General features: G+C 42.0%; 1 protein-coding gene across 1 annotated transcript in view; it reads left to right on the forward strand.

Annotated features, from left to right (window-relative positions):
- Nucleotides 1-26,432, forward strand: part of SLC27A2 (solute carrier family 27 member 2) — a 40,089-nt gene that overhangs the window by 11,846 nt on the left and 1,811 nt on the right. Inside the window, exons 2-9 of the mRNA XM_012763508.3 lie at nt 282-491; nt 2,897-3,055; nt 6,364-6,488; nt 15,199-15,393; nt 18,233-18,323; nt 19,268-19,466; nt 21,603-21,700; nt 25,556-25,686. Of these exons, the coding sequence (XP_012618962.2) occupies nt 282-491; nt 2,897-3,055; nt 6,364-6,488; nt 15,199-15,393; nt 18,233-18,323; nt 19,268-19,466; nt 21,603-21,700; nt 25,556-25,686 (1,208 nt within the window). The remainder of the gene's footprint in view (nt 1-281; nt 492-2,896; nt 3,056-6,363; nt 6,489-15,198; nt 15,394-18,232; nt 18,324-19,267; nt 19,467-21,602; nt 21,701-25,555; nt 25,687-26,432) is intronic.

Genomic DNA, 26,432 nt, shown 5'->3' on the forward strand with positions numbered 1-26,432 from the left:
TGAAATACAGATTTTAACCAACCATCTCCTGTGCTTGTGAAGTTGGGTTTTGGCTTCATAAAACCCAACTTTCTCTCAAATATTGAAATCTTGTGATTTTTTTTTCAAATGTAGCAAATGTCACATTTAAAAATACATAACTATAAGCATCACTTGTCATGTCTACACATTTTAGCCAAAAAAAAATATGCTGAAAACAAAATTATGAATAAAGTTTATTGAAACACTAATAGAACTTTAATGGACTAATTTAGTTTGTTCAAATTTTTTCTCTTATTAAGAACTACAAGCAGCTATTGAAGAGGTATTGCCAAGCCTGAAAAAAGATGACGTGTCCATCTATTATGTGAGCAGAACTTCTAACACGGATGGGGTTGACTCTTTGCTGGACAAAATAGATGAAGTGTCAACTGAACCTGTCCCAGAGTCATGGAGGTCTGAAGTCACTTTTTCCACTCCTGCCTTATACATTTATACTTCTGGAACCACAGGTAAAACATAAAGAGAGGATCCACAAAGAAATGGACTTATGCTAGAGGAGTTAAATGTTGGCATACTTTTTCAAATCTTCTCTTTCTTTGGCAAAACTTATCAAGTAACTAATACCTCAGAGGATTTAGCTCCTTGCCTGTGGGAACTGATCGAATTTCATAGCATATGATCCCATTGGAGTTTCTCAAAGCTATTCCTATTTTCCCCCAGTTGGTATAGAACAGGTAAAGAGGTTAACCAAAAACTACAAAAATGGTTATGATGATGGCTGAGATTTGACACTAAATGGGTTGTTGGAATTTTTTTTTTAATGTTTGTTGTATTTTGATTATGTTATATACACAGTCCATATACTAACATAATATGTAATCAATTGTAAATGGAACACTGGAGAAGACCAGTGGACAACAATGGGGTTATGTTTATATAAATGTTTTCACTACTATCTTCCCATGCAACAACATGGCCTTGGTGCTGTTTGGTGCTATGGATGTAGGATGGTTCTAGCATAAGGCCTAAAATACTGTATTTCATCACATCTATAGCTTTCACCTGTAAGCTGCACCATTATATTATGAGCCTCTGAAAAAAACACTGTCAATTAACACTGGAACACCGCTAAATGGAACAAGCAATATTAAGGGTAGTACATGCTAGACATTCTTCAAAGAGACTTACACCATTTGTTTACACAATTCTCCCACCCCACCCTCCTTGAGACAGGTACTATTCTTACTCCCATTTTGCAGATTCAGAAAATGACATTTAGAAAGGTTAAGAATTTCCCAAGAGAATAAATAGAAGTGTCAGGTTTCACCTTGTAAGCTCAGATTCCATGGCTCAGATAATTGACAGGTCTGCCCCAATACCTCCTGGTTTATTCATGTAACAGATATTTAGTGTCTGGCTATTGTCGGCCAGAGAAAACCAAAATGTAGTGATATTAATATGCAACTGAGAGATATATTTAAAAAAGGGACAGGAAGTTAGCCCCAGCATGGTGATTATTCTATTTGGGCAATATCTGGCAAAGGGTACCATCAAGTATTGAAAAATGTGAGTCTACAGAGATCTGCCTTCCTCCTCACAAAGCCTACTTACCCACTCCGGTCTTAAACTCTTAGCTCCCCTTAGCGTGAATTCACGCCCTCCCCAACTGAACTGATCTTCCATGGAAAATAATGTAAGTATACACTTTCAGTAGAAAGTCTTATAAAAACTTATGTAAATTCTGGTTAAGAAAATGCAAATGCATAAAACTATACTGAGGTACCACTTTTCACCTTTTAAATTGGCAAAAATCCCAACATCTGAGAGCACATGTTGGCAAGGCTATGAGGAAGCAGGCAAACGTAACTATTGCTGACAGGAAAGTAAATGGAGACAGGTCTTATAACTGGCAATTTGGCAGTTATCCGTCTAAATTACAAAGACATATCTTTTGACCCACAATCTCACTTCAGTGAATTTATGCAAGAGATACAGAGGCATTCCTAGTGTGAACTGCTGTATGAGGTTATTCACCACAACATCATTTGTAATAGCAGATAGTGTAAATAAATTATAATACACTCTTACAAAGGACTCAGGCAGCTGAGAGAGAGAGAATAAATAAATGAGTAAGGGAGGAAAATCTCTATGTACAAACATGGACAGATCCCCAAGAAACATTGTTAAGTGTTAAGAGGAAAAAAACATGCAGAATAGTGTACATATTTTTTAATAGGAAAGGCAAGAGCATATGAGCAAATATTCACATTTGCTTGTATTTGTATAAAGACGCTCTAGAATAGTACATAAGAAATTAATAAAAGTGGTTATGAGGGAAGGTGATTGGATGGGTTTAATCTGTATGAATCTCAGCCTCCTCATCTGTGGATTGGAGAATATAATTATATATTTCATAAATGTATTATGCAAATTAAATGAAATTTTGAAAATGTCTTATAATATGGTAGACACAGAACAGAAATTCAAGTAGACGTTCATTCCTTTCTCTTCCTTTTCTCTTCAGATTACCACTGTAACAATTTCTAACTCACTAGTCAACAGACTAGATAGCCTGTGGGCCAAATACAGTCTCCTACCTGTTTTTATAAATAAAGCACAGCCACACTCCTTCCTTTATGTATATGTATGGCTGCTTTCGGCCACAAAGCAGACTTGAGTCATTGCAACAGAGACTGTAGGAACTACAGAGCCTAAAACATTTACCTTTTGATCTTTTATAGGAAAAACTTGCTGGTCTAACTGGTTAGACCAACTCCTGGTCTAACTGGTCATGGCCCTTCCCTGTGCAATTCTCTAAGCACAGGATGATGAAGCTTCCTGAGCCAGATTGCTCCCCCAAACTGTAAGTGGCCAGTCTTGGTTCACTCATGCCTTCTCTTGTATCTTTGCCCAGGTCTCCCAAAAGCTGCCATGATCAATCATCAGCGCATATGGTATGGAACCGGCATCTGTGCAACAAGCAGGTTGAAGACAGATGATGTCATGTATGTCACTCTGCCCATGTACCACAGTGCTGCACTTTTGCTTGGCTTACATGGATGTATCGTGACTGGTAAGCTTTTTCTCTCACCAAGGCATCAAAGGCTGATACTCATTCACGTCTTCTCACGAGGAAAAGTAATACAAAATTTAGCTACTTTCCTGTCTGCTAGGGGCAGGGTTTAATTTTGCATTAATAACAAAGCTATTTGGCTTACACGTTGCAAGCAAGTATGTAAAATAACTTATATTTTCTCACCCTGCTTATCTAATAATATAATGCCGTAATTGTTCAGTATCTCAAGAATGAAACTCCTTTAAAATATTTTAGGTCTTCATCTAGGTTAAGACACTTGATTCTTAGATTCCATACATAGTTCTCCCAGGTAATTTCCATCTTCAGAAACTTGCACGCCACTCTCCATTAACATCTGACTTAAACTTCTTCGGCTGCCCTCATTCTTCTGTCTTCTTCCCTATTGCCATGGCTCCCAGCTCTAGTCTGGATACTTGGCTTGCCATTGCTTACCTTTCCTTCTCAAACTTTGCTATATTCAAATTGGAGTTGCCATCCCCTCTCCTTCCAGCAGAATTTATGCCACTTTTAGACATTAAGGCAAAGTCCAATATCTACCTCTTCCAGGAAGCTATCTGTAACATCCTGACTGGGCTAAAAAAAACTTACCTTATTCTCCCATGTGGCATTTCATGTTAAATAATCATATATGTTCATATAGTAATATGTACATATACATATGTATGTATGTACATGTGTGTGTGTATGTATGTCATGGGCTGAATGTTTATGTCCTCCCAAATTCATATATTGAAATCCTAAACCCCAGTGTGATGGTATTAGCAGGTGGGGCTTTTGGGAGGTGATTAGGTCATGAGGGTGGAGCTCTTACCAATGGGATTAGTGCCCTTAGAAGAAGAGACGGTAGAGAGCTTCTCTCCCGTCTCTGTTCTCCTTCACGTGAGTACACAGGGAGATGACAGCCATCCCCAAACTGGAGAAAGCAGGCCCTCGCCAGTCACGGGATCTGCCAGCATCTTGCTCTGACACTTCCCAGCCTCCAGGACAGTGGGAAATAAATATTAGTTAAGCCACACAGTCTGTAATATTTTGTTATAGCATCTCAAACTAAGACTATATATATATATATATATATATATATATATATATATATATATACACACACACATATATATAATTATATATATTTTTTCCATATACATATATAATTACCACAAACTTAGTGGCTTAAAACAGCACAGATTTATCCTCTTACTGTTCTAGAGGTCAGAAGTCCTAAAATTAAGGTATCAACAGGGCTACATTCCTTCTGGAGGCCTCAGGGAACTTTTTTATATGTATATTTACATACATATATATACATATATATGCATATCTCCCTCATCTGAAAATTCAAAATCCAAAATGCTCCCAAATCCAAAACTGTTTGAACAACCAATAACGTGACACCACAAGTGGAAAATACCACACGTAAGTACTTAACACAAACTTTGTTTCATGCGCAAAAATATTATATAAAATTACCTTCAGGCCATGTGTATGAGGTGTATATGAAACACAAATGAGTTTCGTCCTTAGTCTTGGGTTCCATCCCCAAACTGTCTTATGTATATGCAGATATTCCAAGATCTGAAAAAAAATTGAAACATCTCTGGTCACAAGCATTTCAAATAGGTGATGCTCAAACTGTATCTGACTGCCTAAGCCTCCACTCCTGCCCCTCATCCACTGACTGATGAGCTATAAAGTACTCGGCCCAGCATCAGTACAGCCCCCATTCAGCAAGGAAAGCAGGGCCTGGGTCACATTGCTGGGCCCTTCTTCAATAGAGTGACTCTGAATCTCCCAAATGGACAGATCAATTGCTTAAGCACCGTAAGTTATGTGCTAAAAAAGAAAAATTAGTATTTAAAAGTTTCTCTGCTTCCAAAACACTGGACTTTGGTGTATTGAGGAGTAAAAACTAAACTAATATCATGGAAAAATATTGGTGAGATTTTTTTTATTTCACTTTTACTGCATTTCATGCCTATAATTAGATTGAATATGATAAATATTTTTACCCATTTTATTAGTTTTATTGCTGCTGTAACAAAACTACCACGAACTTAGTGGCTTAAAACAACACACTGTTACTGTTCTGGAGGTCAGAAGTCCTAAAACCAAGGTGTCAGCAGGGCTTTATTCTTTCTGGAGGCTTTAGGGGAGAACCCATTTTCTTGCCTTTTCTGCCTTCTGGAGGCTGCCTGTATTCCTCGGCTTATGGCCACCTTCCATCTTCAAAGCACATCACTCCAACCTTTCATTTCCTTCATCCCATCTCCTTCTTCTGCCTTTGACCTTGCCTCCCTCTTACAAAGACCTTTGTGATTACCTTGGGTACACCCAGATCGTTCAGGATGGTCTTTCCATCTCAAGATCGTTAACTTAATCACATCTACAAAGTCTCTTTTGCCATGTAAGGTAGCACATTCACAAATTCCAGGGATTGGGATGTGGACAGCTTTATGTATCGTTATTCTGTGTACCTCACCCATCACAGAAGAATATTGCCTCCTGCTTATTCAGGACCTTGACTCTCCATTACCTGCAAAGTAAAGTTTGGCTCCTGCCCTGGCACTTCCAAGCTCTCCATGATTGTATCTCTAGCTGCTTATCCACGTCTGTCCCACCCATCTTTCACCACCCCAGTCACAGGCCAGCTGCATCTTGGCCATCCTCCAACACCTTCTGGGCTGCCTGTCCTTTAGTTCAAGCTTTTTCCTCTAAAATTCTTTTATCTCTCTCCATATCCGTTCCTCAAGGCTGAACTCAAATCCTCCCTCTTCCAAAGTCTGCCTTTCTTAGCCCTTGCCTCCAAGCTGAATTAATCTCTCTCTTTCTCTTGCTCCCTCTCCTCCTCAGCGCCTCATTTGAACCTCTTACTGCAAGCTGACTTTTATTGGAATGACTTTTTTGTGTCTTCTCCATAGGTTGGAAGCCCCTGCAGGGCAAAACCATGCCTTATTCATTTTTTGCATTGAATATAATAGGTATTCAATACTTGGTTTGTGAATATAATTTATTTTTAAATTTGTACCCCTCAAAGATGAGAAATAATAATTGGCGGAATTTTTGTAGCTTTTTAAAAAACAACTTTATTGAGATATAATTCACTTAATTCATTTAGAGTGTACAATTAAATGGCTTTTGGTGTATTCACAGGACTGTGCAACCATCATAGTAATCAAATTTACAACAATTTTCATCAACCCAAAAGGCAACCTCACACTCCTTAAGCCATCACCCGCCAACTTCCCAACTGTTTCATTTCCTTATTGTCACTTTCTGTGCTTTCTCTGTAGGTGCTACTATTGCCTTGCGGGCTAAATTCTCAGCCAGCCAATTTTGGGATGACTGCAGAAAATATAATGCCACTGTCATTCAGTATATTGGTGAAATGCTCCGGTATTTATGCAACTCACCCGAGGTAACACTCTCCATGTTTTAATATCTTTCTGAAATGGATATGATGGAAATTCAAGCCACTTTGGATGATGCCAGCCTTCAGCAGATTCGTGTATATCAGCTCTGAGCTTAGATTACAATTCTTTATCATGATAGATAAAGTGCTTGGCACTACACCTGCTCCATAGGGGGTGCTTACTAGATGGCAGTTATTATTATAATTACTATTGTTATTATTGTTCCCTGCTTTCATACCTGTTTTTACATCTTACCTTCTACATAATATAACTTCCAATTCCCTCTGTTTACTAAAACCTACTGTCAAAGCCCACTATGCAAATGATACTGCATATGTTAAGTTTGTTTGGGTCACTCCAACAAAAGTCATTACCGCTTTCTGCCACATCATTTTATTTCTGCCCTCCTCCGGCCCTTGCCACATTGCAGGTGTTTGTCTTCATGCCTCACATACCCAGGCTGCAGCATCTTCGATGGCAGGGACCGCATCTTCTTGGCCTCTTTTATATTAAAAGCATGCAGGAAACTTACGTTCTTTAATGAATAAGTCCCCATGTGACTTTGAAAGCAACCAACCAAGTCTGTCACCGAGCTGGGAACAGACCCCCCCAAGGTGACTCCAAGGGCCGTGGATCTGCCCTGTTGGCAGATGTCCAGCTATCTTGATAGGGTTCTCAAGAGCTCATCAGAGATGTGGCGGCTGGCTTTGGCACCAGACCGGGATTTCTCAATAGTGGCACTGCTGGCATTTGGGGCTCGTTAATTCTTTGCTGTGTGGACTTATTCTGTGCATTGTAGGATGCTTGGCAGTATCTTTGGCCTTTACCCACAAGATGCCAGTAGTATAACCTTCCCCCTCCCCAGGTCATGATGACCCAAATGTCTCCAGACATTGCCAAAAGTCCCTAGTCAGGCACATTCTACCCTGGTTCAAAACCACTGGACTAGGTAATGTAGGCAACTCACCAGAGTCTAATTCCTTTAATCAATCAACACAAAACAAACTCAAAGGGTCACTAAATTGATCAATTGCTACTGATAAGCACCTGTTTTGTTCAGTTTATGCACTAGCTGCTGTGTGCCGCAGAAAGAAGTGTGAGGCACTTCAGAAAGAAGTGTGAGGACTCTGTCCCCTCATTTGACTCCGACTCTCTCCCCTCATTTCACTCCGTCTTAGCCCAGATGTCTCCTCGTTAGAGGCTCCTCCTGCTAATTATCAAACATGCCACCTGCTCTTTTCCATCCACCTTGTCACTCCTTTTCTTGGAACTTGTCGCTCCTGACACAAAACAGGTATCTGTGATTACGATCTGCCCCACCCCCTTAAACGAAAGTCTCATACAAACAGGGGCTCTGTCCACTGCCAGATCCGCAGCACCAAGACCCGTAACTGGCACCTCATGGGCATCCACAGATTTTGATGAATGAGCCTCTCATTTCTTGCCCCTGAAAAATGTGTAATTGAGTTGAGGGAGGTAATGTATTTCCCCCAAAATGTTCAGGCTTAGCATATATTATTCTGATTTTTTGGCAGATCCAACAGATTCATGAAGGACATAATTTTATGTGAGCTGGGTTAGGACCTTTTCCACAGCGATTTCTATTAATGTCATTATTGAATTTTTTTTTTTTCGTATTAGTATTCCACCTGGTCCTCAAGGTTGCATGCCACTGTATTAAAACCCAGAAATCCACATGGGGCCCTTCTGCTTGGCTTTTCTTCTCGACCTTAAGGGCACTCCCTTGTCAGTTAGAAGTCTCCTCAGGGAGTGCATGTTGTTTCTATTAGGTCTAAAGGGAGCCTCCTTTGGACTAGAGAAAAACAAGCGTGTTTGTGTGTAGCTGTCTTCAGGCTCATACAAACACACACACACGCACTGTCTTCCACCTTTTTTGTAATGTTATCTCAAATGCTGGAAAACAAAGACAGTTTGGGGTTCTACACCTTCAAAATATGTTCTGACTTGGTATACAGTCACAATGACCCCTAATCTAGACACAGATCTGGAGTTCCTGTTTGCCATTGCTTCCCCACCCCTGAGTTCTGTCTGGAAAATACTTATCAGAATTGTAATAAATGATCAAAGTTATCTCCAAAAAGCCTCCAGTTAGAGATTTTTTTTTTTTTAAATCATAGGTCATCGTAGGAAGCCCAGATTCTATGGAGCTTAAATAAAGATTATAGCAAAAGGACTTTTCAAACAAAAGTGGATAAAAACCAGAGTGAAGGGCGGAAGGCTCTGGATCAATGTACTCAGGAGCTTTCTCACCCTTAGAGCTGCCTAGAAGAATGGGCTGTCCCTGGAGGGGCAGACACCACCCACAGCCCCCATGCGCTGGATCTCAGGGAAGCGACTTCTGCCTTAGCCGAGCAGCTGAACCAGCTGTCACCCATCCATAGATGTGGCACAGCTCCTTGGGAGGACCTGGGGCCAGTGTTGGGAGGTGGAGGCCACTGGGCCTCCCTGTTCTCCTCCCTGTTCTCAACCCTGTTCAGCAGCTGCTTTGGTAGGGCAGAGGACAGTGAAGGAATGCTCCCAGCCCATGGTTCAGGTTTGGCTCCAGGTACTTAGAGCAGTGCTTAAGAGCAAGGACTCTGGGGTCAGTAGGCCTGAACCCTAACTCTGCCATCTGAGCAGAAGAGTTAACCTCTCTAAATCTTCTAAATCTCTCTAAATCTCAGCTTCCCATCAGTCAACAGGGGAAATAACAGATCTACCTCACAGGGGGTCTATGAAGACAATATGAGATGTTGTATTGTAAAGTACATAGCAGAATACCTGGCACTTAGTAAATGCTCAACAAATGGTAGCCACTATTATCATTATCGTTATTTTCTATGCCTAATAGTATGTTGCTCATAGTAGGTGCCCCATACATATTTATCAGATGAATCAATGAAAATTCTGCCCCCACCCCCATACACAAAGGAAGAAATAAGAGAAGATATTCAAATTAGGTAATCACTCTCATCTGAGGGTGAGTGGAGATTGGATAGCAAAGCTATTGACTTAGGTGCTTTTTACAGTATTATGGTGAATATTCTTTATCCATTTTGCCTTTGCTTTCAGAGTACCTGTTTATAGTGAAAGACCATTCTGGTTCATTTCTTGCAGTGTGCACTTGTCAGCTCCCATTTTGTCTGTGTAGTTGCCTAAAAAAACAATGTCATTTAGGAAAACTTACTTGTTGGAGCAAGATATTAATAAAGCTAAGTGTTTCTTTCCTATAGCACGGGGACCAAAGGAAGCTTTATGCTGCCTGCTGAGAGTGTGGCCAGAGTGGGAGGAGGAAGAGAAGGGAACTAGAGGAGAGTTCCAGGAGCCACACATAAAAGTCCTAGTATTTGCAAGGGGAAATGAGATAGACCAGAACCCTGCAAGGGCTGAATAGACTCCACTTACCTCCCTAGTGTTACCAATCTTCCCTCTGAAATTCAATAACCTCCATAGTCCCTTCCAGCCTAAAATTTCCATCTCTGCATCACTTTCATGCTGGTAGAAAAGAGAATGATGGGTGTGAAGCAGCATAGAGTAGAGAGTGACGAATTTGACTGGGGCCCGAGACAGGGGACAGGCCAGGAGAAAGAGGGAAGGAGTGTAGGATCAGGTAGGTTTGCCAAAGAAGGTGAGTTTTGAAGACTGCAGAGTTCTCCAGCCAGGCGAGGAAAGAAGGGCTTCTGGCTAGCTGGAACAACATGTGTGCACTGGAGCAAAGTCACCTGGCACACTGGGAGCCACAAACAGTGTGCCAGTAAGGCAAGACTTACTGGCAGGGCCACATGGCAAGGGCTTTATGCTGAGAATTAAGGGCGAACAGGACACATCATGACTAAAGAGCCTGATGGGTGAGAGTGATGTGGGAGATGGCGTTTTTAGACCGTCCTTTTGGCTGCAGTGGGGAACATACACTGGAAGGACAAAGGCCTCTTCTATAAAGCAGACAGGTGGGCCCTCATCCAAGCAGAAGTTATAACATAGCATGTTAGTTATTAATAACATGGACTCTAGAGTTTTTCTAAGGTGGTAAAGACCTCCTGCCCTTTCAGCTCTTGGAAGTCACCGAAAAACAAGGAAGACAAGGAAAGCTCCATCACCTAAGAAACTAAGAGACATTACAACCATGAACCACATAGTAAAGAAAGCTGAACGATGAAGGTGACCTACTGGGGCTAAGGGGAAGGTGAAACTTAAGAAGCAGGGCCAAGAAGAAGGAAGCCAGTTGACTTCCTGAATGCTGAGAAATTGAAGGCACTGAATACAACTAAAGGCAAGATGAGGTGTCAGGCTTGAAAACAGGATTATTTGAAAATCTGTGTAAGGAGTAGCTAGACCTGTTGTTCCTCTCCCCCATCCTGTAGGCAACAGGAGGTTTATTCGCTGGAGAAGATCTAAAGAAGCTTTGACCTCAAGGACCCCCAAGAATGGAGATAGGTGGGGGTAAGACACCAGAAACAGAGATTGAGTAAATATCTACATACTGGCCAGGGAGAACCCCAGCTCCTTTCCCCTGCACAGCTTTTCGGACTCCAGTACTGAGTTTATGCTTGCAGGCAGGAGAATGGAATAGGGTCATTCTTAGGAAGAACTCTTCCAGAAAAGCAATCAGACATTGGCTTCCTGCCTCATCACCCAACAGTCCAGCCCACCTGGCAGCAGCCCCTGCCACACACAGGGCTGCTCAGACACCTTTTTGTGGCCTTACTCTTGAATTGAACAAACATCAAGGATTGAACAAACATCAAGGATCACCAGGCACCTAAGGAAAGCCTCCAACAGGAGGGATCATCAAAAGAAAATAAGAAACATCAATTCAAAGAACAGGAGAAAAGCCTCCAAAAACCTATAATTAATATCCTTGGAAAGATTAAAGAAGATACTGTATTTATAAAATAAGAGAGGTGTTGTACAAAAAATGAAATGGATAAGACCTGAAAATTTTTAAAAATGATTTTTAAAAATCTTTAATTCATAGAAAGATTGAAAGATAAAACTGAGAAAGCTTATGGAAAGTTGAACAAAAAGACAGATTGATGGACATTGGGAGAAGCTAGATAAGAAAATTAGAGATCAATTAAAGAGGTCCAACATATGTTTAATAGGAAAAGAAAATGGAAAGGAGGAAATTATCGAAGAGATAATACAAGAAAACATCCCAGGACTGAAGGACAGATGGAAAGGGCCAATGGAGTTCCCAGTAAAATTAATGGAGGAAAAAAAAATTACTACCATGATGGAATTTAAGACTACCAAAAAAGAGAGAGAGACGATTCTATGAGAATGACATTTGTGTCAACAGCAACACTGCAAGCTGCAAAACACAGTGGTACTTTCAAAATTCTAAGTAAAAATTATTACCCATCTAGAATTATATATGCAACCAAATTATCAATCAGGTGTACAATAAGAATATTTTCAGACATTCAAAGTCTCAAAAATAAAAACTTAACCTTTTGCATATTCCCCTTTGGGAAGTTGCTAGAGAAAATGTTCCATCCAAAAGAGGAGAATGAAAAAAGAAAGGAAGACACAGGATCCAGGAAAGAGAGACAAAGGGAATCTTCAGGCCTAGCAAGCAAGTAGTCCGGGTTGGAGGAGAAAGAAAGAAACATAATGGAGAAAAAAGAATTTATATTATCTGATAGAGTTCACTATGAGGAAGATTTTATTCAGAGGCTGTTGGAGAGGAAGGAAAGACTTAACAAATAGACACAAAGAAAATAAAGCAAATGGTCAGGGAAGCAGTTAATTCCAGGAAAAAAAAAATGTGTTCATAGTATATTAGTTTGTGATACTGGAAAAATGAGAGAGAGCGCCATCCTCACCTAGCACAGTATGAAATCTAAAATTGTTGAATCAAGAGATAGCAGAATAAGCATTTCACTTAGAAACATGGGGATCAGAAGAAACAGCTACTAGAATTAAAAGTGTCTTCCTTTGTGTGGCAAGCCAGGGCAAAGGTGGGGACAGGTAAGTGGAATGAACACAGTATTTAAGAACATTTCAGTACTATTTGACTCTTAATCCTATGTGTGTATGTCAACTCTGCCTTTTTTGCTTTTTTTTTTTTTTAATTAAAAAAAAGAGCTCTGTGAAGTCACATAGATTTGTATTTGAATCTTGAAGCAACTATTATATTTGCTACGTTTGTGATCTTGGGCACATTATTTTAAGCTTCCCAAGGCTGCTCCATTTCCTTGATTGTAATATAAGGCAAATATTTTATTAGCTATCACATTTTGATAGGGTTCTTTAGAAACTTAAGATAGTACAGACCAAATGCCTGATGCATAGAAAAGTCCCCTGTGGAAGCTTTCTGCTTATTCTAACTGCCTGGCACCCCACATTCCTCCCTGGACACCCTGACCTCTCACTCTTCATCAGTCATTTAATCCTAGCGCGGATTTAAGTCCCCCCAGGTGTGTTTGCAGGTCACACCTTAGCTCGAATGTGAAGGAGAAGGTTATATCCTTGTTAAAGAAAATGAGCAGGTGACCCTTGACCTAAAAATCAGTTCCTCTGAGGATCGGCTTTGGTGATGGAGAAACACTGTTTTCCCTGTGGGAAAGGAAAAAGTCCAGTCATATTCTGCTTTCAGCCACGCGTGAACAAAAGCTGAGTTGGGAACCAGACATCTTAGAAGGCTCCAGGGTCTCCCATTTGTGTGCATAAACATTTCCAGCCCAGGGCTCTAATCCCTTTTGCTGGTGTAACAAGATCCCTCAGTGGTATGATGAAAACTGAGCCCACAGTGTTGTGATTAGGAGCCCAGCTACCTGCCACCCACAGGTGACAGCTGCACCTGTGAGGCTGGCCAGCTTCTCACGCACCCAGAGCACCTGAGGCCTCCAGCACCCTAAGCTCTGCCCTTGTGCTAATGTCCCTGCCACGAGCTGTTGAGCAGGAAAATTGAGGGTTTCTTGGTGGAGGTTATTTATTTTTCTGCGGGGGTTGTGCTCCGTGCAAAACATGGACCCAAGCCCTGGAGATGACATAGACATCTATTTGGCCTCAAAGGCCAAAGGTAAACTCCTCAAAGGAATCTACCATCTAATGAGGGGGACAGGTGTGTGAACATTAGGCAAGGAAATAAAGTAAATGGGCAGAAGGAGGGTTGATCGTGGGCTGCACGTGGGGTAAATAAGGTCTTGGGTTTACACATGGGGATGCTGCTTTGAAGCTTCTCGTGCAGGCCTGGGAGCAGGTCAGCACCCAGGTCAGATGATGACTTTTAAGCAAAATTAAGTATTCTTCATATAGTTGTATTATTGTATTATTCTTGGAGGGATGGGGGGGGCAGGGGTGGTCTCTGGAAACTGACAGTCCTTACTGAGGAGAACAGTGCCTCATGGACAGCATAACGCCACAACTCATTATCGAGATGGGGACACCTGAGAGTGAAAGGTAATGCGAGGTGACAAGCAGGCCAGGACAACAGACATAGCCAGGACTCACCCTGGCAAACTAGAATATGGTCTTCCTACTTGCAGGTACTTGGCAGTTCTAAAGGGGAATAGATTTGGTGACCTATGAACCAAGGGAGCTGATGAAGAGGGTAGATTCCTGCCCAGGGGAACTGTCTAGGGCTCATTCAGGTTCAAAAGGCTTCCCGGGTGACTCTTCCAGGCTCCCTGGTGAAGAGCCACTGGCATGGGGCCCCAGTTGCTTTACACGGTTCCTCCTCAGAAAGACTGCTCAAAGGTCCTGTTTGTACCAGTGGCCAGTATCTGCCCTCTGGTTAGGACTCCAAAAAGAGCTTCGTCACCTCGGTTTGGGCCAACAAGCTACTTAAAAATGAAATGTATATTTGCCGCCTCCCTGGCCCCTTATCTGCTCCTGCGTGGAAAGCAATTCAGAGTTTGTTTTGCTGTGGTTTTAAACTGCTATGCAAAGGCCCTCCCCGTTGTAGAGAACTTCCAGCTTCTCGCTTTAAACAGTTCTTTTCCAAGAGGAACTGTTGTTCCAAAATCACTCCACAGTGATTTCACGGTGTAGGAAATAATGTGGAAAATGCTGCTGTTCATCAAAGAAATTAACATGTGACGTGAGAGGAGGCTCGGGTGACCTTAGCACTTTCACCCCATTTCATTCTGTTCTCTGTTAGAATAAAGGCCACAGAGTAACAGGTCAAAGAGAATAAAGGTCACAGAGTAACAGAATTTGCCAGATAAAATTATACTTACTTATTTACCTGTCTCTCCTGCCAGGCTGGGACTTCCTAGGAGGACATAAATTGCCTTATTAATATAAAATATCATTGAAACCACCGTTGGTCTGGACACATCTGTGGGGGCCTTGTAAATGAGTTTGGTTGAATGGAAGGTAGCCTGGTCCAAGCCCCACCTCTCGTGCTGGCCCGCATTGTAACTTCAGATTGGATATCATTGGTTAGATGTTGGCATCACCTGGTTCTGTCAGATTGTCTCACCTTGCTCCTTAAAAATCAAAATGGGGAAATCCAAGTCTTTCGGTGATTAACTCAGAGTTCCAGCTGTCAGACCATACTCCTTGTGTTAGAGGGAGAGGGGACTATGTGTGCGGGTGGCAGGAAAGTCGTGCACTGAGGGGACTTTGTAACCAACATACGTATGTAGTAAAATAAAGGCAATTGTTAATATAAATTAAATATGTAAAAAAAATAAAGGCAAGTATTAATATATAAGTTCAGGCTCCAGAGATGTTTCAGGCTGGTCCCTTCTTCTCTCCCTACCACAGAAACCGAACGATCGTGACCATAAAGTGAGAATGGCGATAGGAAATGGCTTACGAGCAGATGTGTGGAGGGAATTCATCAGGAGGTTTGGGGATGTTCACATTTACGAGTTCTACGCTGCCACTGAAGGCAATGTTGGATTTGTGAATTACACAAGAAAAATAGGTGCTGTTGGAAGAGTAAACTACCTACAGAGCGTAAGTACGTTGAAAAATGAGAGCCTATGTAGCCGGTTTTCAGAATGCAGAGATTTCTCAAAAGGTATGTCATTATCAGAACTCAGGCACCCTCAGAGGTGTGTCCCATCCGTAGCACCAACAGGTTTTGCTCACTCTCTGTGACAGTGACCTCAAAAAATCAGGATCCTCCAATTAAAAACATCTCAGTTTCTACTAATAACAATGCATTGTGCTTTTGCCAGCTGCAATTTATATAAAGTCTTTCTGTTGTCATTTATACTTGTACATGATGAAACACCTGAAGGTTACAATTTCCGTAAGTTCATTGCACACTGCAAAAGCGTATTTCCCTTTAATTATGCCGTGCATCACAATCACTTGGAAAGCTTTTTATATGCACAGATGCAGGGCCCCAGGGGATTCAGTTGTTCTGAGGTTGGGCTCAGGCACCCCAGTTCTAGATCTGCTGAACATTTGTGTTCACCTAATGATTCCACCAGAAAGAGATTTCTTACATTTAAGCCAGCTCACATAGGAGTCTCTTCCCTATCAGTCATTATATTGCTTGACTGAGGTCTCTGGACAATCTTGTATTTTTGTGCTCAGGCAGTCAGTCTTCCAGATAACGAACTATTCTGCAAAATTCCAGGAATATTGTGCAAACGCTGAGCCTCCACTGACTTTGAGAAGTCACTGCGGTCTCTGGGCAGCTCATCGTGCCTGGTCACGGAACAGCCACACTGGAACTCCCCGGGCGACCCATGTCCTCGGGGACAGACCAGCGGAGTACAGGGGACAGAAATCAGTGTGCGCCAGAGCTCTGGCTCTGGAGAGCAAATCTCAGCACCTCCACATACTAGCTGAGTGACCTTGGGCAAATAACTTATGTTCCTTAGGCCTCAATTTCATCATCTGTAAAACAGACACAAAAAGAGAAGATACTGAGCCCAGTGTCTAGTCTGCACTAGATAAGAGAAAGGGATTGTCCAAAGGATTCATTTAAATAACTTTACGAAAAAGCCCATAGAGGATACAGCCCAGTGCCTATCATATAATAGCTTTGGATAATTGTTAGGTGTAATGATAATTGTCATTCTGTTTCTTATATATACTCTGGCCTGATCTCAAGACATTCCTCAGTCTAAGGAATTTCTCTGACAGTGACAGCCAAACCCACGCTACACAAGTCCCTCCGCTGCCCTCCAGACCCGCACTGTCCAAACAGTAGCTACTAGCTACATGTGGCTATTTTAAACTATGTGAATAAAAGCTTAAATTCAGTTCCTTAGTCACACTGGCCACATATGGTTAGTGATTAGCATGTTGAGCAGGGCAGGTGTAGAACATTTCCAGCGTCACAGAAAACTCTACCGGGCAGCAGACAGAATCCATTTCCTACTCCCCGCCAGAACCGCTGAAAGGGTCAGCTGGTGGTGTGTGTTCTCTGCTTTCTTATCCATTGACTGCCATGTTTTATTGTCAGGTTTTTTTTTGTTGTTTTTTTTTTTAAGCTAGTCAAGCGTGGTTGTGGGGGGATATTGTCAGTTTTTATACTTTAAGCAAAACCGCATTGAAAAAAAAAAAAAAAACTGATGTCCATAGAAGCACTAGTTACCGCCCAGAAATTTTTAACATTCTTGCAAATAAAGAAGATCTACATTTGTTGACCATAAATGCCACTTGCTTTTTAATAAGCTGCTGGTACTAAAGCATATGATTGGTTGCTTTATCACATAGACTTAAATATAAACTTACAACGGACACAGTAATCATGGCTAATAATTACATCTAAATACTGTCATGCTTGCATTTTCTGCCAATAGGGATAATAATATGCTTATTGCTCTTACTGAATTATCAGAATTTAAATCTTTACGCCATTGAATTATATTAAATATGACAGAATTTTAATAATTTTATAGTTTTGGGCATGAAATAATTATGCCTTTGATTCTTAAATATATTGGATAACATTTCCCTGGAAATGTGAAACATCTAATAGTGGCAAGGTTATATAAGATTTTAAAAACCCAGTTGTGATATATCCACCAAAAGACATGTACAAAAATGTTTATAACAGCATTATTTATAATAGTCCAAAACTAGAAACAATTCGAATACCCATTAACAGGGGAATAGATCAATAAGTCGTGGTATATTTATACAAGGGAAAACGGCATGGCAATAAAAAATAAACATTAATAGGAATACCCACATGGATGAATGACTATCACAGACATATTGAGTGAAAGAAACAGACACAAAGGCATGCATTTATTTCACATATTTGAGGTTTAAGATTAACCGATGGTGATAAAAGTCAGAATAGTAGTTAACTTCACAGAAAGGAGCAGGGGAAGACTTTAGGTGAAATGAAAATGTTATATATATTTTTTGTTGTTTGTTTTTTTTGAGACAGAGTCTTTCTCTGTTGCCCAGGCTAGAGTGCCGTGGTGTCAGCCTAGCTCACAGCAACCTCAAACTCCTGGGCTCAAGCAATTCTCCACCCCAGCCTCCGGAGTAGCTGGGACTATACAGGCATGCACCACTATACCTGGCTAATTGTTTCTATTTTAGTAGAGATGAGGTCTCGCTCTTGCTCAGGCTGGCCTCAAACTCCTGACCTCAAGCAATCCTCCCACCTCAGCCTCCCAGAGTGCTAGGATTACAGGTGTGAGCCACCACGCCCATGTTTTATATCTTGATCTGGTGGTAGTTACATGAGTGCATACAAATGCAAAATTTCACCAATTTGTACACTTAAGATATGTATTCTTTATGTACTGTATGTATGTTATACCACAATAAAAAATTGTAAAAGATGTGTATTCAAAATGATATATTTTAATTTTGCCAGAAATTCGTATCTTATGACCTGATTAAATATGATGTGGAGAAAGATGAACCTGTTCGTGATGGAAATGGATATTGCATTAGAGTTCCTAAAGGTACAGTGGACTTTTGTTCAGTTAACCTGTGCCCTTTCTTATCTTGACCAAGGGCCATTTGAGGACTAACATTATTGCCATATGGTAAAATTGATCAGAGTGGGGAAAGGGAGGGGCTTAAGTATCCTCAGAAATAACAGAAATTCCAAAAGGTGCTAATTTACCACTACCTGTAATACAATCATAGTTTTAAACCTAGCTTAACAACTTCTTGCTTATATAGCATTTTGTGGGAAGGGATAGATAAGTATGGTTGCAAAACTATACTTAGCTTTAGGTGGTCTTTACCTGTAAGCTTTAACTACTGTGCATTTGTCTACTTGTGTGTAAGTCATTATTTAGTAAAATATTAGCATTAAAAGAATTATAGATGTGTGGCCATATAGAATAATGTGTATAGGTGTGGTGTATATATGTGTGTATATGATGCATATATATTAATATATATAATTCATATGTACACGTGCATGGAAAATGATACTTTCTACAGCCAGCTTATTGCTAATGGGTTGTATGGCATCAGTTTTAAGAATAGGTTGATATCAGCCAGGCACGGTGTCTCACGCCTGTAATCCTAGCACTCTGGGAGGCCAAGGCGGGCCGATTGCTCGAGGTCAGGAGTTCAAAACCAGCCTGAGCAAGAGCGAGACCCTGTCTCTACTATAAATAGAAAGAAATTAATTGGCCAACTAATATATATAGAAAAAATGAGCCGGGCATGGTGGCGCATGCCTGTAGTCCCAGCTACTCGGGAGACTGAGGCAGAAGGATCGCTTGAGTCCAGGAGTTTGAGGTTGCTGTGAGCTAGGCTGACACCACGGCATTCACTCTAGCCTGAGCAACAAAGTGAGACTCTGTCTCAAAAAAAAAAAAAAGAATAGGTTTATATATAAATATGCTTACCTCTAGCTCAGAAAATAATAATTTACTTTCCTCTGTCTTAGGTGAAGTTGGACTCCTGGTTTGCAAAATCACACAACTTACACCATTCAGTGGCTATGCTAGAGAGAAGACTCAGACAGAGAAGAAAAAACTGAGAGATGTCTTTAAGAAAGGAGACCTGTATTTCAACAGTGGAGATCTCTTAATGATTGACCATGAAAATTTCATCTACTTCCATGACAGAGTTGGCGATACATTCCGGTTGGTTTCTCTAAATTATCTAGCCAACAGAAAACACACGTACAGTTCCTCCTAAGTTGGAATCGCATTCCACTTTGGTTATGGTGCTTCATTCCCTTCTGTCTCTTTAGCGTGCCGGCTCATCCTGTGTTCCCAGAGAACAAGGAGTGAGGTGTGTGCAGTGTCGCTCTGCAGTGCACGGTTAGCTCGGTTGAGCAACACCAGATGAGAATGAGGCAGGGAACCTGTGTCGGAATTCTGGAGACTGAAGTCCTTTTAACTCCTCATGTTTGTCCTGTGTTATTACTGGCCACTCTTAGGACAGCCAAGGATTTTCACACTGTTTCCACTCCTGGGGCTTTTCTTCAGATAAAATCCCATGCACCTTGATGTGGAGCTGATCTGGTTGAAGAGGAGGTGAGGGGTTCAGAGTCCCTCCTCTCCCTGCGTCCCCAGCCAGCTACTTTTCCATAGAACCCTCAGTCAGCACTAGGAAGTTTGAAAGTCCTTCTCATAGACCAGAAAATTAATTCTTTTTTTTTTTTTTTTTTTTTTGAGACTGAGTCTCACTCTGTTGCCCGGGCTAGAGTGCAGTGGCGTCAGCCTAGCTCACAGCAACCTCAAACTCCTGGGCTCAAGCGATATCCTCCTGCCTCAGCCTCACCGTAGGTGGGACTGCAGGCATGCGCCACCATGCCCAGCTAATTTTTTCTATGTATTTTTAGTTGGCCAATTAATTTCTTTCTGTTTATAGTAGAGAGGAGGTCTCGCTCTTGCTCAGGCTGGTTTCGAACTCCTGACCTTGAGTGATCCTTCCACCTCGGCCTCCCAGAGTGCTAGGATTGCAGGCGTGAGCCACTGCACCCAACCTAATTCTTAACAATAGCACAGTCCTCCAGCCTCCTGACACAGCTTCTATCATATATAAACCCCCTAAGGGAGCTTTGCCTGTTCACCCCCAGCGCCTAGCACAGTGCCTGACACACATAATTACTTTTTGCATGACTGAATGAGGAAGGGAAGGACAGAAGCTGTCTGACTGCAATAGGTAGATCTCTCGGGGTTGAATGAGGAGAACCAAACTCCCCTGTGGCTCCCCTGGGCCCCTAGCCAGCAAGGCAGGTATCTACTCTGGACCTAGTTCTTTCACCCTTGAAATGAGGGCCCCAGTGATCCTCAGGGTCCCTTCCATCTCTAATACTCCATGACTCAGGCTCCATGTGATTATTTTATGCCACCTTCATGTCATTAAGAAAATACTTCTGGGAGATCTAAAATATTTATGTAAAACAAAATTGAACTATTTATTAAGTGAAAAATAACACCTAGTTGGGCCTTAACAGTATAATCTCCCTGCAACTAATGTATTATTTTTTTTTTCCTTTTTAATCAAAAGCTTTCTTTTTGCCTTGAAACCCTGAAATACACATATGAAATTCTATTACACAGAACTTAACTAATTGAATTAAATAGCAACTTAAGTTAATCAATGAAAAAAGTGAGAGGTCTAAACACAGCAAAAAGTTGAGACTTACTTCTGATTTCCAGTGCCTTTCTTAGCCAAGGCTGTATTGTAACATGAGAACAGCATCCTTCTGTGTGTCGTGTTTCATGTGACAAGACTAAAATTCCACATTTTGGCTGGGTGCAGTAGCTCACACCTATAATCCCAGCACTTCAGGAGGCCAAGGCAGGAGGATCACTTGAGACCAGAAGTTCAAGACCAGCCTGGGCAATATAGCAAGACCCCCATCTCTAAAAAAATAAAATAAAATTTTTTAGTTAGCCTGGTGTGGTTGCGTGCACCTGTGGTCCCAGCTACTCAGGAGGCTGAGGTGGGAGGATCACTTGAGCCCAGGAGTTCACAGCTACAGCGAGCTGTGATCACACCACAGCACTCCAGCCCAGGAGTCAGAGCAAGAACCTATAAAAACAAAAATGTAAAATTCCCTATTTTATTATCTAGGTATATAACTTTGCCTTTTATGTCTCAAGCAGGATACCTCACCCATAACTAAGTTGGGAGTTTCGGGGGCCAAGATGGGGAAGACAAGGTCAGCTACCCTGCAGGGGTCTGAAGGAAACACCTGTTCTTTGTCATTGCCACCTGGGCCAGAAGCCACCAGTGACCTCTGCTTACCTTGCCTTTTCTTCCAGGTGGAAAGGGGAAAATGTGGCCACCACTGAAGTCGCTGACATAGTAGGACTGGTTGATTTTGTCCAAGAGGTGAATGTGTACGGAGTGCCTGTGCCAGGTATACACAAATAGAAATCTCTGCCTAAACCCACAGGGTAACTGAACAGAATTTTAACCCCAGGGCAAAGTTTGTCATTGTTTTCTCCTCCCAGCCAGAGAATTAAACAACTCTTTCAGCCACCAGGGAGTAAGGAGCTTATGCCTGACTTACGTTCCATTACAGTAGCCAACTCAATACGTGTGAATGTGGCTTCCCTCCGTGGTTCAGCTCCCAGCTGTTCTTGGGCTCTCAGGCAAACTAAGTCTCCGAAATACAGGGTCCCATGCTATGTTTGGCACACCTAAGAAAAGTTATGTCTTGCTTGAGAGGTGGGAAATAGTGTCTCGGCCTCTGAATTAGGAGGTATAAATAAGAGCAAGTGCAGTTGCTAGGAGAAAAAACTGGGAAGGGGCTGATTTTGTACAGCCTCTTTTTTTTTGTTTTGAGACAGAGTCTTACTCTGTTTCCCTGGGTAGAGTGCAGTAGTGTCAGCCTAGCTCACAGCAACCTCAAACTCCTGGCCTCAAGCAATCCTGCTTCCTAAGCCTCCTGAATAGCTGGGACTATAGGTGTACACCACCACACCTGGCTAATTTTTCTATTTTTAGTAGAGACAGGGTCTCACTCTTGCTCAGGCTGGTCTTGAACTCCTGAGCTCAAGTGATCCTCCCGCCTCAGCCTCCCAGAGTGCTAGGATTACAGGCATGAGCCACCATGCCCAGCCCAGCCTCTTCTTTTTAAGGTTTCTAACTCCAGTTCACCCCACTATAAGTTTCAAAATCATGACGAAGAGTGTTGTCACCACCATCTCATCTGCAGATGTGCTTCTGCCAGCAGAGTGAGGAGGGCCAAGATCTGACCTTGAGTCCAGGCTGTAACATCTGTAACATCTGCTGGCTATTTGACTACAGGCAAATCACTAAAATGAGAGATGATACTAGACCTGCAGTTAAAGTTGTCAGGAGAACGAATTCATTTTAATTACATCAATACTACACGTATATTTATCAAATATATACATGAAGGTTGCTGTGACAATACATTTTACTAATTATAAATGCCAGGCCAGGCTCAGTGGCTCATGCCTGTAATCCTAGCACCCAGGGAGGCTGAGGTGGGAGGATCCCTTGAGCCCAGGAGTTTGAGGTTGCCATGAGCTAGGCTGACGCCACAGCACTCTAGCCCAGGCAACAAAGCAAGACTCTGTCTAAAAAAAAAAAAAAAAAAAAGATACTGGTGATGATTGTACAACATCATGAGTATACTAAATGCCACTGAACTGTATACTTTAAAATGGGTAAAATGATGAATTTTGTGTTCTTTACCACAATTTAGAAAAACAACAACAACACTAAAGTCTGAGAAGGGCTCCAAAAAATTGGCCAATTAACAGAATCACCTGAGAAACTTTATAAAACCCAGATCTTATGGATCAAGACCCTCTAGGGTTTGATCTGCATGCACTCAGAATCTGCATGTCTTTTTTTAATTCCCAAGACAGTCTAATGACCGGTAAGGTTTGGGAGCCACTGATCTAGAACAAAGAAGAGGAGGCTAATGGTCTTCCAGTGGTTGGCAGACAGTCAGGTGGGATGAGGAGCAGGTGTGTTTTGTGCTGCTCCAGCAATCAGAACTAAAACCAGATTGAAATAACCAGGGAGCAGACTTTTAGTCTGAGAACTCCCCTGAAACCAGAGGGACCACCCATGGAACCGTCTGTCGTCTGGGGTAGGAAATGCCCTACCAACTGGGGTATGTAAAGAGAGGCTGGAAGTCCACCTGGGATCCTGGGAGATTTCTTGCAGCAGTGAAAGATTAGAGAGACATTCTAAACTTTCAGATTCTGTGACTCTCATTGCCACACTCGATGCTGTCTGGCCTCCCATCTCCCAGAGGCCAGCCCCATTCCAGCCTAGAAATGCAGTTGGCCTTTCTAAAATGAGACATCAGCCCACCCTGGGTGATTCTAAGCAAGGCCTTCCCAGCCCTTAGCTTTGGACCAAGAGGGAACTTCTAGGTTTGGACCTAGAGTGGAGCTGACTTTTTCTAAGTGTCCTACCAGAACTGCCCAGCTACTCTCTAAAACTTTTCATTCTCAGTAGAACTTTCTGCAATGATGAAAATGTTCTATATCTGCACTGTCCATTATGGTATCCAATAGCCACCATGTAGCTGTTGAGCACTTGGAATGTGGCTAGAGCAACTAAGGATTTTCATTTTATTATAATTAATTTCAGTTTTAATACCCACAAATAACCAGTGGCTGCCACATTGGACAGTGCAGCTCTAAAGAATCCCAAGCCAGAATGGATCTTTAGATTCAATCCAGAACTGCTGTAGGCTTGACCTTGACCCTTAGCCCGGGAGCTGAACTAGCCCTAAACTAACCTCAGACTCAGGCAGCAGCCAAGAACCAAAAGATCCGTTTGCCCCTAGGTCAGGCATTGCTGATGCCAGAGCAAGAAGCCAGGAGCCAGTCAGTGCGGAGAGATCTATTGCACGAGCCCCTGCCTTCTAAAAGGAGCCCCTTAATTCTAAAAGGAGCTTATTGGAGACATTTGAGATCCTGAGATAGGTGCCAGGGACCCCTGAAGAAAAGGGGCCCAGTGCCCTACCCCTCTCCTTCAGATAAGAGGAAAGCCAAATGAGGGGGCGTTTTTTCCCCCTTTTGTGTTTTGCCTTCCTTAGAGCCATAGATAAACACACAATCACCATGGGAGAGATTTCAAAAGCTGGGGCCCAGGTGACCAAGGGAGGCTCCTTCTCTCTCTCCAATTACAGCTAAGTAGATCAGGGAAGTAGACCTGGACTCCCGCTGGTTCTGCTGGATCAGGTAGAAGATATATTAACACCTAGCTACCCACCTAAGTGGGCATATAGAAGTAACATTTATCGGGTGTCGGGAGGGTGGGAGGGGATGGGCATATACAACCACAACGAGTAAGATGTGCAACGTTTGGGGGATGGACACGCTTGAAGCTCTTACTCGAGGAGGGAGGGGGGGCACGGGCAATATATGTAACCTTAACACTTGTACCCCCATAATACGCCAAAATAAATATACAAAAACAAAAAGAACACCTAGTTACCACTGTCCCCTCTCCGCTCACGGCCCTGCTGTCAGGATGTGTTTTCTTGGTGGAGAGCACATGCTCTCGGGACAGAGGGACATCCAGGGGAGAGCACAGAACAGGTGACCCCTGCACCTCCAGTCCCACAACCTCCCTGAAATGCAGACAGGCAAAGCTATTATGAAGCTTGATGAAATAAGTCAGTCTCAAAGGTGGTGTTTGTCCCTGGAGGCAGAACAGACCTGACATTGCCACCTAAAGAACGCCCTGTTCCATTATTCATGACAGTGAGACAAGGACTTTTCACTGTAGTGTAAAAAAGGAAAAAAAATCTTTAGCCACCAGTTCAACCTGTTTCCCACTCAGATGTTTTCATACAGGCTGCCGAGGAAAAGGATAATGATTGCCAGCACGGGGTCCGGAGCCAGCCTGCCTAGTATTTCTGACCCTGCCTAGTATTTGCCATGTGACCTTGAATAAGCCCCTCAATGTCTTTAAGCCTCAGTTTCTTCGTCTATAAAAGGGAGATAACATTTGTACCTCCTCCTGAGGTAGTTGTGAGGGTTAAATGAGATATGCCATAAAACACACATAGTCTAGAGCCTGGCATGTAATAAAGATTCAATCAGTGTATAGCTATTATTGTTACGATTAGTACATTCACTTTAGAATAACTTTAACATGCATTTGAAATAAAGATTTCAACTATGCTATAATGTCTTGATCCACAGTTCTTTGAACCAACAGAGCATCGTAAATAAATAGCTACAACACATGGAATTTTTGCTCACTTTATTTGTAGGTCATGAGGGCCGAATTGGCATGGCCTCCATCAAGATGAAAGAAAACCATGAATTTGATGGAAAGAAACTCTTCCAACACGTTGCTGATTATCTGCCTACCTACGCAAGGCCACGGTTTCTAAGAATACAGGTGAGATCTCTTGTTATGAAGTTCAATTATCTTCTCTCTTGGAACTCCCTGCCTCTTAGGAAACAACCCCTCTTCTCCCAGAGTGACCACGTTTGCCAAATTTTCACTACCCTTTCCAGGAAGCTCAGAAAGACATGTCGTGGATCAATAAGGAAGCATACATACCAGAAAATATAGCTAGCAGAAATCCAATCCTAATCCCTTTCTCCCTAAAATGACAGGCCAATTCATCCAGCAGCAGTCTTAACAAATAACTCACAATGTCCGTGTTCAATGAGGTGTGACAGATACATCCAACAGAGACGATCTGACCCTCCTATTTGACGTTTCCAGTTTTAAAGAATGGAAAAATCCACTGACATCCTGCACTTTTATATGATGTGAAATTTAATTGGGCATCATTAGCCAAGTGGAAGTACCCAAGGCTTAACTATCACCACTAGAGGGTTATTTTTTGTATCCTCGATTGTTAACCCTTTCATTAGTTTAACACTCTCACTTTTCAACTTTGAGCTCTGTGATTCTTTAGCTGAAGACTTGAGAAAAAAGTCTTAGGATTCTAGATATTGTTGTATGTATAGGGCTATTTCTGTTGATGTTCATAAAGTACTGAATTTGCTTTGCAACCAGATGGTAAAGAGATATGAAAATGAAGTATCCTCAGATATTTCAATTAACATATTCATTGGCTGGGCAAGGTAGCTCACGTCTATAATCCTAGCACTTTGGAGGCCGAGGCAGGAGGA

Source organism: Microcebus murinus, chromosome 6 (genome assembly GCF_040939455.1).
Source record: "Microcebus murinus isolate Inina chromosome 6, M.murinus_Inina_mat1.0, whole genome shotgun sequence".
NCBI classification, from domain to species: Eukaryota; Metazoa; Chordata; class Mammalia; order Primates; family Cheirogaleidae; genus Microcebus; species Microcebus murinus.